The sequence below is a fragment of the Brassica napus genome, chromosome C4, assembly GCF_020379485.1.
Source record: "Brassica napus cultivar Da-Ae chromosome C4, Da-Ae, whole genome shotgun sequence".
Classification (NCBI taxonomy): Eukaryota; Viridiplantae; Streptophyta; class Magnoliopsida; order Brassicales; family Brassicaceae; genus Brassica; species Brassica napus.
In genome coordinates this window covers 40,374,760-40,392,104 of record NC_063447.1, presented here as the reverse complement: position 1 = coordinate 40,392,104, position 17,345 = coordinate 40,374,760, and the positions used below count along the sequence as shown (strand labels likewise).

Below are 17,345 nucleotides of genomic sequence, written 5' to 3'. Positions count from 1 at the left end.
ATGAGCATAAACCATGAAATAACAAATTTCAAAACGAATTGTAAGTATTCCCTTTACCGTTCATTAAAGTGTATAAGTGTTTCTCTTATGTTGTGGGGATTTCGTTCATACAATCGGAAAAGTGTTTATTATAGGGTAATGAACAAATTTTTGACTTCATAATGAACGTAAGACACTTAATAAGGGTTATATAGGTGTTATTCAAACCGCAAAACGTTGTTTTCGGTTTAAAAACCCTATTTCCTCGGAATTTCCTCGGAATATTCCGAGGGAATTCCGAGGAAACCCTTTTCTTCCTCAGAATTTCCTCGGAATATTCCGAGGAAATTCTGAGGAACTAGTGTTTGGGGTTTCAAAATCTCGAATGTTTTTTTATAAACGGATCGATCGATGTATTTATGTCCAAAAACGCATCGATCGATCACTAAGATGGACCAAAGCGTAACAATGTGATCGATCGATGAGATTATCCCATCGATCGATCAAGGATATCAAGTGTTCCTCGGAATTTCCTCGGAATATTCCGAGGAAATTCTGAGGAACTAGTGTTTGGGGTTTCAAAATCTTGAATGTTTTTTTATAAACGGATCGATCGATGTATTTATGTCCAAAAATGCATCGATCGATCACTATGATGGACCAAAGCGTAACAATGTGATCGATCGATGAGATTATCCCATCGATCGATCAAGGATATCAAGTGTTCCTTGGAATTTCCTTGGAATATTCCGAGGAAATTCTGAGGAACTAGTGTTTGGGGTTTCAAAATCTCGAATGTTTTTTTATAAACGGATCGATCGATGTATTTATGTCCAAAAACGCATCGATCGATCACTATGATGGACCAAAGCGTAACAATGTGATCGATCGATGGGTATATGTCCAAAAACGCATCGATCGATCACTAGTTCGTCGGAATTTCCTCGGAATATTCCGACGGATTGATGTTTCCTCGGAATTCCGTCGGTATATTCCGAGGAAATTCCGAGGATTTCATTTTCCGTCGGAATGTCCGTCAGAATACCGATGTTTTCTTGTAGTGATTTGTTCCGAGTTGCTCTGAACATTTATTCATAAATCAAACGCCCCTTAAATAGGCTTACAACTCTAACGATACAATCCTAAAAATACTGAGAACGGAAAACAGAATTGACCGAGACACTTGGTCACTATTGGACTCCGAAATAAGCTCAAAGACCAACTCTAAAGTAAGACTCTAACGGCTATTTGCTCCAACATGGTTTACATTATGGTAGTTCTTTAGAAATCAAATTTATATTCTGTTTATAAGCAGAAAAAAAAAACTGAGATGTAAATTCTCATTCCAATAATCAGTTTATAACATAATATTTAAATTTTAAATAATCATTCCAATAATCAGTTTATAACATAACTAAAATTATGAAAATAATATAAATTTATATAAAGTATAATGTTTAATTATTAATGGGGTAACACTTATGTCAGTTGATATAAAGAAACATACGAAGTTTGTTATATGTATCTTTATTCAAGTGTGCTTATATGATTGTTATATGTATCTTTATTCAAGCGTTTACTTATATGATTATCCTTTGTTCTTTCAAACTCAAAACAGAAAATACTGCTTGTTCAAACTATCAAAGTTCAACAGCGAAGCAAGGAAAATACACACTATAGTTCACAATGCACATCACTTGACGATCGAGGTTCTCTCTTGAAGCAGCATTATACTTTTCCCCATACAGCTATTATTAACCTACTGCAAGAACTCTCTTGGGTCGGTGACATGGCCGGTTAGAGCCGAGGCTGCAGCAGTGTAAGGAGAAGCCAAGTATATCTGCCCTTCTTTGTGTCCCATCCGACCGGGGAAGTTCCTGTTCGTTGTCGAGACACACACCTGGAAAAGCAGAAATAGCATTTCAAAAGTTCTGACTCGTCGTCAAGAATAGGTGAGGCACAAAATAATTGGGTAAGTGGGTTCAAAAACAAAAGCGTACTTGAGGTTCATTCAAACGAGCGTAGGTGTCTGCTGGGCCACCAAGGCAGGCACCACAGCTAGGACTGGTTGGTGTGTCACATCCAGCTTCTTCAAAAATCTGCGCACATGTCTTTCCACCCGCTCCAGGTACTGGGAGTGCATACACGTCCATCCACACCTGAAGACATAACCAGATAGATACAATGCATTTGATATTTGTATTCTGTGATAGACACAACGCAAAAATAGTTTAGATAGTAACGTTGTCGAAATGTATTGCCAACCTTCTGAGTGGCCGGGACAAGGAAAGTTGGAACTTTGACTTGCTTTCCCTACAAATTACACAAACAGATAATTCCATGAGGTTAAACGGCAACCAGTAAGAGGTTATCGAGAAGACAAAATAATCAACACCGAAACTTATCTCATCCAGAGACAAATAACAAATCTTACTATATAACTAAGAGAACTATTGCCGGCTGTTTAAAACATATCAACTTTATGACGTCTTTACTTTAGATCAACAACACATGTAACAAGTTGTTTTGTAAGTTTGAAGACTGTAGCAACAGAAACTCGAGTAAAAGGGTTATGTCAACTAAGACACAGAATAACAAGTGGAACTTACTGCTGCATGGAAAAGTTTAGCTGCAGCCATAAAATCCTCGGTCTTCCCACCAGTACAAGAACCGATGTATACTCTGTCAATTTTCACATCTTTGCATTCTCTCGCTAGAGCACGATTATCAGGAGAATGAGGCTGAAAGAAACATTGACAGTAACAAATCAGTTATAGTTACATGAAATGGTAAAACAACTCAAACGTTTAAACTGGTAACCATGATAAACTAACCTTAGCAACCACAGGCTCTAGCTTTGACACATCAAATCTATAATCTGCCACAAAGCTGTGGAACAAACAACGAAAGAATATGAATATGATCACACCAGGAAAGGTTAAACTACATAGAATGACAGTAGAGGGCAACTTCCAACCAGAACACACAAATTAAGTGACGATATTCAATCCAGTCGCAAAACGCATATGAACAGTTTTTTTTAAACAAGTTGTGTTACATATCCGCAGTTACTGAGGTATTTCCAGATCCATTAATAATTTACATAGAGCTATCAGAAATACATATTTACATAGGGGTACCATGGGATTATCATTATACCTTGCATTTCCATCACTATATACAGGCTGAAAGGGTACAGATGTCCTATTCTGCAAGAGATAAGAAAAACAGTGCAAATTGCTCAACATAATTTTCCTTGAAAAAAGCGAAAACAAGACCATCATACATACCTCAACGTAATTAAATGTCGTCGCATCAGGAGGGATGACACCATTCTTTCCCCCAGCTTCCACAACCATGTTGCACAATGTCATTCGTTCTTCCATCTAACAGCCAAAACAGATGGAAGCAAGGATTAATAAATCAGAAGTCAGATAATTTTATATAGATCTTATAGGAATGTAGAAAACACATGATTTCTTACAGTCAGACTTTCAATAGTTGTACCACTGAACTCCATCGTCTTGTAAGTTGCACCAGCAACAGATATTTCACCAATGATCTACAAAGATGGAAGCAAGTTCAAGATAGAGAAGAAAACTGCCAGACATAATACTAAGGAGAAACATAAAGAAAAAAACTTAAATGACTTCATATAATATGCAATTTCGTGAAGACATGACTAGAACACATCAAAGTTGCATATTTACCCTCATACTACTGTGATAATTGATCTGTAAGAGATTATAGTAAGGAAAACAAAATCTGTAAGACATATCACACTCGCCTGCAGAATCAGATCCTTTGCTTGCAAATAACTGGGCATTTCACCATCCAAGATAAACCTCATAGTTGGTGGAACCTGCAGAGTCAGGATATGAGCTAAAGAAACAGTTGGGTTATAAAGGTTAAAGTGCAAGAAAGGTCTGAAACTATTCAAACAAACCTTAAGGAGGATTTTTCCAGTGCCTAACACAAAGCCTGCATCAGTGTTTCCAATCCCTGTAGCAAACTGACCGAATGCTCCAGCAGTACATGTGTGTGAGTCTGTTCCTAACAAAACCTATCATAAGGAAAAATATTAATCACAACAGAAACAACACATAGAACCGAACAAAACAAACAGAGCCAGCCATATCCAGCGAGAGAGATTGTTACCTCTCCTGGCCTGCAATGACCTTCTTGTGCAAGCGCAACATGGCAAACACCTTTGTAGTCAGGATTAGCCTACAGATGAGACATGAAACTTCAATCACATGCAACCAAAAACAAGATTCATAGTTCCACTCCATGGAAATTCCGAAACCACCATACCCTAAAATCTCCGAGGTCCGTGATATCATAGAAATACTTGATGTTCTGTTCCCTGCAATGCTCCCTCATAATGTCGACGTTGCGGTTAGCACGCTTATCAGTTGTGAATATGTAATGGTCTGGTATAACAACGATCTTCTCGGAGTCCCAAACCTTCAACGTGGAAGTAACAATCAAAATAAGCAAGGGTGAAAAAAGTGACAAATAATTAGAGTAGCAACCGACAACCATACAACAAAGCAAGATTCCAAAACTATCAAAGCTTTAATAACGAACGATACAGCAAAGAAAAGATCTTCATAGCAAGATTCAAAACTACCAAATCTCTTTTTTTTTAGTTTTCAATTATCATCATTTTGGATGCCATTACCTTAGCGTTTTCACCGAACTCTCTTTTGAAGATACCAAAAGCGCCAGGGCCACAGACATCGTGAGTCATAAGAACATCAACGTTAACCCAAATGTTATCACCAGGGACCACTTGTGACTTCTCTGCTGCCTTCGCCAGAATCTTCTCCGTCATCGTCATCCCAGTTTTCACCTTCAAAAAGGAAAAATAAAAAAATAATGTAACAAAACTGTAGGAGGAGGAGGAGAAATCACGAGAGATAGGAAGATAAGATAAGCTCAGACCGATCCTGAGGTGGACGATGAGCGCTGCGGAGCCATGACGGAGACGATCTTCCGAGAAATCGATTTCTTCTGGCATCCATGAATCGAAATCTGCGATGGTTTACGGAACGAAGAAAACCCCAAATCCTTGTGCCCCAAATTAACAACCATGTAAGAAAATCGAAGATTTGAAATCGAGAAAATGGAAGATGGTGATACTAACCTTAGCGGGGGATTTGCAGACGAAAGGAGAGGAAGAGATTACAGAGGAAGCCATGGTTTCTCCTTCTTCTTCTCGGTGTTGTGTAAAAACCCTAATAAGTTGTCTTTCTCAATTACATAACACTCGCAAGTTTATATATAAAAACTGCGTTGAGCCGTTGACTGACTTGGGACACCCAGAGAGTCCATAGGTTGGTGACCGTATGATTTTCTACTCACGTGATAGAAAGACTGTTAATTAACATTTTTTTATATTTACTGATATTTTAACTTTAGCTTATATTATTTTACGAATATATTTGAGCAATTTTTTATAAGTAATATTTTAACATTTTCAATTTAGTGTATTTGAAAACTATATGATTACATTATTTTGTATTTATATTAATTAGGAAAATTATCTAAAATATTACTTAATTTTGCTTTTACTTATTTCAACCGTTTCATTGTGAATTTTTAATAAAATGTCTATAATTTGTTTGATTAAATTTTTGATATTTCGTTATTTTATAATTTTTTAATTATAAAACTTATTTGATGTTAATTTATTAATTATAACATTTTATTTGTATAAGACAACTTGATGTCAACTTGAACCAATCATATTTTCACATGTATAAGTATATGTTCTTAATAGTACTAAAAAAAACAAAAGGTTACCGTAAAGTGTTTTTTGAAGGTGACAACAAACAGGTTCAGGAGCTACTAACAACTTCCAAGAGGAATTTTCACATGCATAATCGGATTCAGGAAATCAAAGGGTGGAATGAGAAATTTGAAGATGCAGAATTTAGATGAATTCCAAGAGAAGATAATAAAGCTGCAGATCATTTAGCTAAACAATTTCATAATTCTCAAGTTTCTTTCAACTCTATATTTTATGTACCTGTATCAATAACCCAAATCCTCCATGAAGATATTTCTTCGTCGTTATAATAAAGTTGTAAGTTGGAAAAAAAAAAGAATCTGCTATTTATTAAGCTTAAAAGAATGTAATTTTTTTTATGAAAATCAAACAAAATAATCTATTAATTTTTTGTAGTATCTAAATATGCAAAACTAGTTGTATTTATTTTCATTTTTTTATAAATTATGTGAGTGGTTTTAAATAAAAATAATCTAAAAGAAGATAAATAAAATATTATTAAAAAGGTAGGACCTAATTGTGTTATTTGCAGTGGCGGATGTAGGTGAGCCAAGTTGGTGGCACTTGCCCCCATGAAAATTTCAAATTCTTTATAACATGTATGAACTTTAGTCTTTTTTTCTATGTTTATATTTGATTTGTCCCCTACTAAAATTATCTTTGAACTTTGTTTTCTATGTTTATATTTTATTTGCCCCCAACGAATATAAATCCTACATCCGCCACTGGTTATTTGGAAACACATTTAGTAGTATAATGTTATTTTTCATAATTATTCTTAATGAATATTTCTTTTTAATCAAAAAGAAAAAAGAGAGTATTAATTAATTAGGCTCTGTTAAACTATATAATAGAAGAATATATTTTGAATAATAAAGATTTGATAACAATTTGTGTATTCTCTATCATTTTTGTTTAATTCTATATTATTAAATAAATCAAACAATCACATTAATCACATAATAAAATTTAAATTTTTCCTTATATGGTATATTTTAAATATTTTAAACAACTATAAATTATAAAAACTATTAAAAACCACACATTGTAAAGTTTGTGATCATTGGTTTAAATCTTTTGTTATAATAAGATACAAATGATCATAAAACTATATGAGTAGAAAGTCTCACTTAATAGTTTTTTAGATTAAAAATATATTTAATTTAATATTGTTTAAATTAAACTATATATATACATATAAAATACTATTTTAATATTTTCATTGAATAAATAATACATAATATTTATGTATTATTTTCATTGAATAAGTATTGAGAACTTATGTATTATTTTCATTGAAAAATACATAATATTTTAATTTTAAAATTTTCTTTTAATAAGTATTGAGAACTTAATGTTTTAATTTCAAAATTTGCACTGAATTTTTGAAAATGGTTATAAATTACTAAAAGTATTAAAAATCTCACATTGAAAATTTTGTTATCAATGGTTTAAAAAATACAAATGATCATAAAATCATATGAGTATGAAGAATTATTTAATAGATAGCTATATTAATTATACTATATATGTGTTAATATTATTTAAATTTAATTATATACCATATAAAATAGATAAAAAAAAATTTCTATATTTATTAACCATAAAATGATTATAAATAAAGAAGAGTGATTATTTTGATTTATATGTTAGCGCCAAATTATTTATATACATCATAATTACTGACTTTTTAACCATCTAATATATATTTATTATTTATTATTTCATAAAATGTAAAAGATATAAAATAAATAATAATACATAAAAATAATTTGTATGCACAATGCTTATTCCATGCAAAATGCATGCAAAAAGCATGTCTTAACCTAGTCATGTGTTTGACAAAAAAAAAAAAAAAAAAACCTAGTCATGCAATAAATTGAGAACACGGTTAAATGAAAAAGTTATAATTTGATTGGCTATTAAATGTGATCTCGAAAAGATGAAATGTATTGATGACTCTAAAGTGACTCAATTCTATCTAGGATTAGCCTTTCTAAACTTGCTAACATGGCTAATTGCGAAATTAGTTTCTGTAAACCATTATTAATTACCATTTTTTTAATCTCGGCTTGTGTTAATTTATCCCCTGGTTATCGTAATCAAACTCGTTAGGTTGTTATCCTCTAATATCGGTTTGGTTCTCAACTCTTATGTCAAATCATATGGTATGTTTTCGAATAATATTATTGTAAAATTTATTGTATTCACAGAATCGTATGGTATGTTTAAGTTACATATGTCGTTTGGATACACAAAATCTTATTGGTGTCAGAAATATGTAACTTCATTGTAAATGTGACATGTTATTTTTCTTATTCCTCGTGCAAATGAATATTAACAACTTCGAAGGCCAAAGAATTGATAAGGGACCATGAACTAAGTAATATTTTAGATGCAATACTTCTCGTGAAGTTTGACGGGAATTTTTTTTGGATTTGGCAACGAGAGATGAAACTATATTTAGCGCATTTGAAGTTAGATAAGTACCTTGTTAAGGACAAACCAGTTAAAAATGTTGGAAATACTGATGTCTTCATTTTAGCAAGTATATGTGTGGATTCATGGTGATTATATTTGTAAAAGAGTTATATTAGGCTACTAATCGACCCTTTTTATGCATTATATTAGGGAAAATCTTCATAAGTTTTGTGGATCTCATTGGAGAAGAATCACAAAGCAGACGTGATAAGGCGTCAACATTTTTCCACTCCTAAATTCTTACACTCCCAAATGGTGGACTGTAAACATATTATTCAACAAATTAAGCAATTTCACTCCATTTGCTGCGAGTTGACGTCAGAGAGTATTTCGCTTTACAATATATTTATTGTAAACTGTTTGAATGAGAAGCTTCGTGCGAGTTATGTGAATTTCAAGACTTATTTAAGGCAAACTCGAGGCAGGTTTATGTCTCTAGATGATATACTCATATAAAGCTTGAAGATTAAAGCAATAACCTCATCACATATCAATCGTGTGTCCCTTCCACATGGGAAATTAAAAACACTAAAATAATATTCAAAAACCTGGGTCCTACTTATAAGAACTCAAGAAATCTGTCACAAATGTGGTAAACATTACCATGTTAATATGATTTAAAATTTTGATTTTTTTTTTAATAATTGATAAGAAGTTTCATTTTGTTGATATACCTTTTCATTTTCCAATAAATCATTTATTATCTACTATAATTCTCTTATTTTCTGTTTATTTGTAATGATTTCATATTTTTGACATTCAAAAACATTAATTAATATAAACGTCCATTCTAATTCCTTGGAACTGAAAAAGAATATTAAAATTGTATAATAACAAAATGATAGCGAATCAATAATATCAATCGTACCAAATAAGTATATTTCCCGACAAAAAACTATTTGTATTACAAACTAATGGTTTTTAATATCAACTATTTTATCTCTAAATATTTTTTTATAAAACGAATCCCTTTCAAATCAATATTTATGTTTACAATATGATTAGAACAACATAAACAAAGAGTTGGTGTATTATTGTTTTAATAATTGTTCCAGACCAGGAACCGTCGACTAAAACATGGAGATCAAGTACCGGCCCATTGAAGTACTACAATGATCCCTTCATCTGATAAGGCATGTGCCACTCGAATCAGACTACTAGAAGGCTATACACCATCAAGGCCCTGCGCCAAGAAACGAAACTCGTCATCCACTGAAATGTGAGGATATGATCGCAAATCCTTTGAGACTAATTGATCTCATCATGCTCCGAGCCTGAAAACACCTATTTGACGGAGATCTTCCTTCAACTATCTACGACTAGATCTCTACTCCCGTATTTATACATGGTCCAGGCCAGAACCACCTAGAAAATTCATTAACGAATCGACATCATAATCACGATAAGCATGCTGAGATAAAATGACTCTGGTTACCCAAAGTGCACAGTTATATCCCGGCTTCACCCACGAAATCGAAAGATAAGGGGCAAACTGTTGGGGATTAATAATTTAGGACGATATTACTCCTGTTTTCGAACAGGGCGCCGACCTTCAAATTCATGCATAGAGAAATCCCAGCTCAAACTCGGCTCCATCACTGCCTCTGGGTAAAACGGAAAACTTCTATTAAAGGGATTCTTCCATGTTTCAGAATATAAAGTGTCTAACCTAATTTCCGCCTACGAACACCTTATATAATGGGGACCTAAACCTTAGAACAAGATATCGACTATTCAAGACACAAATATTAGAGCTAGGTGGATAGAATTAGGGTTTGTACACTAAATATTGTAGTTCTGGCTCTAAGATCAATAAAACATTACCTTTGATCTCTTTTCTTGCTTGTTAGTCGCTTGCTTTACGTTCTGTAGTACCAACAAAGTACCTACACGAATTTACCCTTGAACCAGGGATTTCCTTGTGCATCAATCTTCTGGCCTGCCTTGTTGCGCGCATGACCATCTTGGTCTTGTAGGACTCCTTCAGCATTATCAATTATAATCACTGCAGCAACCATCTCTGCAAATTTTTTGCTTCCTGGTTGGTTCGTTCTTGCTCTCTTAACTTCTTATTCAAAATATTCAAAAGATGTGTTTCCTTGCTCTTGGTACTGCAATGCATACACCTGATTTACTCAAGTTATGCTCAAATTAATCTAATTTTGAATCAAAGTCCTTGGCAACATCGTCAAAATTTGACATGCTCAAATTATCCCTAATGAGCAACTCTGAAATTTCAAAGGTGTAGTGTAGTACTCAGGGGTCGAATCCACATAAACTAAAACCACTTAATAGGTTTTAGTTTCAAACTAAGCTAAACAAGTAGAATGTAAGCAAGTAAATAACATAATTAAAAGATGTTGTAACTATTAGAGAAAGGCGCTAGACTCACGTAATTCAGAATCGCAGACAGATAAATTTCCAGGAATTAAGAAATGTTCTAGAACTAAAAGCACAATGTTCAAATCAATCAATTTTCATTGCAGAAACTATTTGTGTCTAAATCCTTGAATTTCAAATCTCTTTGCAAATTCAATCAATTAAAACAAGCATTAAGAACACGTTTGATAAGTTCACAAAATCCTTTGTATTTTTCTTATCCAAGATTCATTCAGGAAATCAATAATACTTTCGCATCTATCAATTGTCTCAAGATCTAAATTACAGGTGATCAATCAAGAATTATCATTAATGTCAATCAGATGAAGAACTAATAGATTACCCTAACAATTCAATCAATTCTAACAATGCATCATTAACCCTTGGAAAATCATAAATCTAAAAAGTGTATTACTTAGACATAATAATAGAAACACAAATCATGGTCTGAATCAATTGCATTAAAAAAAAAGTAAGAATAACAAAGGAATTCAAGATCTTCTCTCAACAAGGTATGAGTTATGATTTCTCTCTCCAAAACCTATTGCCCCAAATATTAAAACCGAATTTAATAATGTTACAAAAGCTTCTAAAAGCCTAATTATAGTCCAAAACCCGATTTGGACTTTTTTGTAAATAATTATAAATTTTGGGTCTTTCCTACAATTTCTTGAAACTTATAAAAACTCATTTGTAACTTTGTTCATGATGGGTGTCGACCAACAGCAAGGGGTGTTGTCGATGACAATATGTCCTAAGATCAATTCCAACTTCAAGTTTTGAACTCCAATTCTCTTTAAAACTCCAAAATGATCCCAAAACTCAAATCTTGTTCAAAACGTACATGAACCTATAATAGCTCGTAAAGACTCTAAAAAGACCAAAACTACTCTAAAAACCAAAAGACTCTAAAACCGAACTTATATTATGGTCAACCTATAAACCCTGATATACCAGTCAACCAAGGCTCTCTCCGAACAGCTGACAGTAAACCACATCTTTCCGTAGAACGTTGATATCATGTATCAAGTTCAGTAGAACGTTGATCTTTTGAGATGTTGCTTGATCAACTTGATTTGTTGCGGCTCTATGACCTGTTGGATTGACGTTTTTTTGAACAATTGTCTCCTTGCAGTGTCAGGATCTTGTTCATCGGCACAGGGTTGTCTATGGCAGCAGCTAGATCATCGACTCGCTCATTAATTGCTTTGTTTGACGCGTCTTGTCTCTCAAAGCACTCCATAAGGCTCTGCATCATACCCATCATGGTGGCAAGATCTGCATCTAGTGAAATGATGGTGTCACCGGTTTGAGTGCTATATTTGCCGGTCATCTTTGATATTTCTTTGTGTTGCTTCCTCTTTCTCCACAGACGACGTTACCAACTGTTTAAGCTGAATTAGGTGTTTTTTTTAGGGATATATATCACACATCGGGAATTCTAAGGGACATTAAGTAATATATAAAGGGTTAGGGTCAATCCACTAATCACCAATTGGTTTTAAGTTGGAAGCCCATAGTTAAACCCGAATCTAACATGGTATCAGAGCCCAGATCCTAAATACCCTAAACTCATGAATAAAATTAAAATTAACCCTTCTGACCGGGTATAAAGGTCGTGATTAACCCTTCCAACCGAGTATAAAGGTTGTGTTAAACTCGCTCGACCGAGTATAAATGTCCTAAAGTTCCGAGATTTTTGGCCGATAAGAGCCATCATCTCGAGGAGACGTATTAGGGATATATATCACACATCGGAAATTCTAAGGGACATTAAGTAATATATAAAGGGTTAGAGTCAATCCACTAATCACCAATTGGTTTTAAGTTGGAAGCCCATAATTAAACCCGAATCTAACAGTTTTCAAGATGAAAGCACAAATTCGATGGTGAGTTATGTAAAAAACATTTATTAAGAGATTAACTTTTTTTTTACAAGAAAAAGACGATAAAATCCTTAAAAGCTACGAACTCGGCAAGAATAAGTTAAACTATGAAAAGCCTAATTCTTGGGCCGACTTCTAAGTGAATGTGAATGTGCTCTCTTTTAGTTAGCTCTATTTTATTTATAGTGGGCTTCTTTTCTTTTCTCTCTGGCGGACTTGACTTCCTTTGACTTGCCCTCATTAATTGGACCAAATTTGGTTTATCTGATGGGCATTGTGATGTAATCTATCTCTAACACCCTGCCTATTCAATGTTTCTATTCTTGTGCAGATTGGGTTTGTTCCAAATACCTTCATTTTTTTGTTCTCTGTCATGGTACACGTACTCTAGCTTGTGTATGTTGATTAACTGCAAATACCTCATCTCTGCTTCAGAACCCGTTGAACTTATTCAACTTGTTTTCCCATTAATTCCTAGGAGTTATGGCGACCATGACATCACAATGACTTCAATTGATGCAGAGAAAATACATTGTGAACTTAATTATTCAAATAAGATAAATGCCAAACAAATAAACACACCGATGCCTTGTCTCCCAAGCTGACAGTCACATCTGGTAAAACATTATTTGATTCTTAAAAACAGTATACATATTGGAAGTCTCCAATGTTTGTCCTTTTCAAGACCAGATATTGTGTATGCAGTAAATAAGCTTTCAAAGTACATGAATCGATCCACAACATATCAGTTTTAACTTTTAAGCAAACAATCAATTAATCATATATCTTCCTGCAGGAACAGGAACAGTGACACATGTTCCGATCTTCCTATCTCGTAATCATATTCAAAAATATCAATTAGATGTAACTTGGAAAGCATACTTTGATAATTATGTTTCAGTGAATGTTTATAGCCTCAAAGAAGAAAATTGAAGATGCATGTCGTCAGTGGAAGCAAAATATCTCTTAGTAGCAAATGCAAGCTGGATACTTTCTTTGTTAACGGAACTTTTAATTTTAATACCTCAAGCACCGGTTGTGTATTTTATCCGTGTTGCTGTAACATCAATTAATGTATACTAATCCTATTTTTCATTCACGGACGAAACATATTGCACCTGATGATCACTCCACATGTGATTACATTCAGAACAGTTTACTTAAAGTTTCACATGTGTCTAAAAAAAGATCAACTAGTGGGTACACTTACAGAACTACTACCACATCAACCTTCATAAACATTTGTGGATTAGAAATATCGGACAAAACGTCATTGCCAGAATTTAAAGATAAAGAATAAACAAGTGAAGATGGCTGGTAAACTTATCTTTTTTGTACTTTACGTATATGTAAGCAATAAAACTGTCTAGGAAAAAAGTGCATGATCATGCCAATAGCCAAAAGTTCATGCCAATAGCCAAAAGTTCTTATGGGTCTTGGTGTTTAGAACATAGCCTCCATTTTGACCTTTCTTCTGTACGCCAACACAGGTGCATTTGCTGTTCTCGATTAGATAGTCTGCTGTATCTGCTCCTTTTGATCCTATTAGAGACCCTCCAGGCCGCATAGATCTGTCAATGCAAATCATCTTTTGGTGTTATTCTTTGTTCAAGGAATTCTTGAATTCAAAACTTTAAAATGTGTTCGGTTTTTTAAAACAAAATATATATGTACAGCTGCACATTTGTCTCTCAAGCTTGTGGCCGGCTCTTGTTTTATGGTTTTCAAATATGTCACAGTTCATGATTCTTCTTAAATTGATCATCGGGGGAGAGAGAGAGAGAGAGAGAGAGAGAGAGAGAGAGAGAGAGAGAGAGAGAGAGAGAGGAGAAGAGAGAGAGAGAGAGAGTGAGTACCCTAGAAGGGAAGATGAGATTGTCCTGCGTTGGCCAATGATGATAACTTCAACCCCAAGTTTGTCTCCATGAAGAAGAATAGCGGCAGCTTTGATGCCATCCATGGTTATACACTCTGTCTGCACACGCACCTTCGGCTGAGCAATTTCACATATCCGTTTCATCTGTTCAAGGAAATTCCCTTCCCCTTGACCAATCTCAGAGGCCAAAGATGAAACGGTGTTTGCAATATTAGCGTTGGCATTATTAGCACCCGGTGATGACCCGCTTGTGCTAGAGGATGAGGAGGAGCTTGGTAATCTCAAGAAACTTGAAAATGCGTTTTTCCACGAGCCACCATTGTTTTCAACATGGACGAGGATGAGCTCGTCTTGCTCGAGCACGGCGTGTGAAAGAGCGTATTGAAGAGCAGCTGCAGATTCACGGGTCGGGTCAGCGATCACCATGATCTTGCGTGATTGTGGTGTTGAGGATGGTCCTCTACGACTGTCTCCCATGCCCTTCGTGTCTTCTACCTTCTTCTTTTTACCCGCCTCCGCCTATTGCATCACCATTTTTTATGTCATTACCATGTTTTTTTAATCTTACTTCAAATGTATGTTTTGTTTTCTTTGGATCTGTGAAATTTAGGTATCATTAAATCATATGATTGTTTCACGGTTTCTGTTATCTCTGGAAAAAAAGTTATGAAGGATTAAAGACAAACAACTATTTTTTTCTGTGTGTTTATTTCTTAGGGAAGCTATGTTTAGAAAATGGTTGGAGAGAAAGAGAGAGAAAGAAACATAATTGTGGTTGTGGTGGTTATTATTTGCTATATTGGAGGAATACATCACTTTTTAGTTAATTTTAGTATTTGCCAACTTCCAACACAATAGCACATCCAAATTCCTCAATCAATTCAATTCCTTTATTGATTGTTCTGCTAAAAATTCTCATGATGCCGTCTCCAAATTCAATTTCGATTGGGATATTAAAACAAAATGTTCTTGTGACAATCAAGCCAAAAAGTGCATTTCGAACAAAATTGGACTTCAGTGAAAACTTGTAATTCATGGGAAGAGCCACCGTACATTGGGAAAATTGTTTTTTTTAAAGCCAAAATGATAACTATGTCCCATTAGACTAATCTCATATAATTTATGTCTTATTAAACTAATTATTTTCAAAATTGCAACTATGCCCTTAAAATTTTAATTCTAAATTCATAATTGCAACTAATAAATCAAAAATTTAAGTTTAAATTCGTAATTATAATTAATAAATCATTCTAATGTATTTAGATATATTTAACATTATAATAAAATATATTATTATATATTTTACTTTTTGTTTTTTGTGAAAAGTCGATTTTTCATATATAGAAACTGAATATTTTCAAATATTTTCTTCCAATATTTTTTGGAACTGGCTATTATAATCAGTAAATATGTCTTAACTCGGCTTCTACAGGTTTTTAGATTTATAGTAATGTTTTTTTTTAACCTGATTTATTATGATCTTAAAATTATTATATGAGAAAGATTACATAGACGATTCGACAACCGACAATACTACCTGCCATATGAAGAAATACGCCTAACTGCATCACCTGAGCCGTCCTATGAAGATCCATGTCTGACAAGATTTACTTGCACCATGTTGAAGATCCCTTGTAAGTCTTTCTTCCGTTGTCTGCATAATTGTTTAATAAATCGCTCTCTCCGGGACTTGAAACCTGGATTTCCTATAATCTGCAATAAATTGCATAGTCTGGGATTCGAACCCCAGACTTGGGTGTAGAAGCCTTTAAACCTTAACCAGTAGGATACGGTGCTTCAACAAATTTATAATAATGTTTAGATTTCGATTTCTAGAGGTTTTAGATTTATAGTAATGTGTAGATTCCAATTTCTACAGAGTTTAGCGCAATGGATAAGGCGCGGAATGTGTATTCTAAATATTTTTAGATTACTATTATTTAAGTAGACCACATATTCTAAACATAGTAGATTCAATGAGAAAAATGGATTTTATTTTCTACTTCGTCGAATGCCAATTCTATTTTCTATAGAACAGAATCTGAAATTATGATTTAAATACTTTTAAAACTGAAAAAAAATACCACAAAGTTGATATAGGTATTTCATCACTAGTTACTATTTTCTAATTTTCTTTTGTTTGTAAAGCTATTTATTTAATTTATTTTCCAAAATATTAAAGAACATTAGATGCAAAAATAGTACAAAATAAAAATTAGCTTAATGGGACATATAGTAGAATCTCTATAAATCAATAATGTTGGAACTTTGAAATTTTATTAATTTACAGAGATATTAATTTATAAAAATTTCCTTATTTAGATTTCTTGTTTTAAGATATATTTATTCTAAGATAAGAAAAATATTTGATTTTAGTGTATAGACATTAATTGTTATTCTTTTGAAATTTGACATTTATATTAATTTTGTTATATTTTTTGGTGTATATAATATGTATTGCATAGAACTTAAATGTGGTTTTAGATATAATATTACTAAATCTTATCAAAAATATATTAAGTGTTAAGAGAATATAAAGACACCTCCAATGTGAATATAAAACAAGCAATATAATAATATATTCTTACTTATATAAAATATGTATATATATAAATTATAAATTTATAATTTTACTCTTTAGAGGGATAGACAGGGATCCATTGGAGTTAGTTCGTTACGCAGAGAGTGAGTGTCAAGCCTGGTTCAATGCAAACGAGATTGTGCTACCTACTCCACAAGATCATTGTACTGAGGAACCACAAGTCGTAAGCTTGGGTAATTCTGCATGATAGATGGGGTAATATCTGCATGATGGATGGGTCATGGACATCCATGTCACGGTTCAGTGAGTGTGGATAGGTTTGGATGGATGACTTGGAGAAAATCCAACTTATGAGAACACGGAACTAACCACGGCGAGAGTCTACCTTGCATTCTGAAGTGGAAGCAA

At 33.4% G+C, this 17,345-nt stretch overlaps 2 protein-coding genes across 2 annotated transcripts; both read right to left on the bottom strand.

Annotated features, from left to right (window-relative positions):
- Positions 1-1,525: 1,525 nt before the first annotated feature.
- On the bottom strand, positions 1,526-5,359 carry LOC106426997 (3-isopropylmalate dehydratase large subunit, chloroplastic). The gene is made up of 15 exons (XM_013867727.3): positions 5,129-5,359; positions 4,927-5,052; positions 4,664-4,834; positions 4,294-4,446; positions 4,138-4,206; positions 3,926-4,042; positions 3,767-3,841; positions 3,464-3,541; positions 3,270-3,365; positions 3,139-3,188; positions 2,814-2,868; positions 2,589-2,720; positions 2,245-2,292; positions 1,980-2,138; positions 1,526-1,879 (listed from the first exon to the last, which is right to left on the bottom strand). The coding sequence occupies exons 1-15, from the start codon at positions 5,180-5,182 to the stop codon at positions 1,739-1,741; spliced, it is 1,524 nt and encodes a 507-aa protein (XP_013723181.1). The 5' UTR covers positions 5,183-5,359; the 3' UTR covers positions 1,526-1,738.
- A 2,286-nt stretch (positions 5,360-7,645) lies between these two features.
- Positions 7,646-15,347, bottom strand: BNACNNG15020D. The gene is made up of 2 exons (XM_048754714.1): positions 14,376-15,347; positions 7,646-14,090 (listed from the first exon to the last, which is right to left on the bottom strand). Exons 1-2 carry the CDS (start codon positions 14,870-14,872, stop codon positions 13,925-13,927), a joined length of 663 nt encoding a protein of 220 aa, XP_048610671.1. The 5' UTR covers positions 14,873-15,347; the 3' UTR covers positions 7,646-13,924.
- Positions 15,348-17,345: the final 1,998 nt, after the last annotated feature.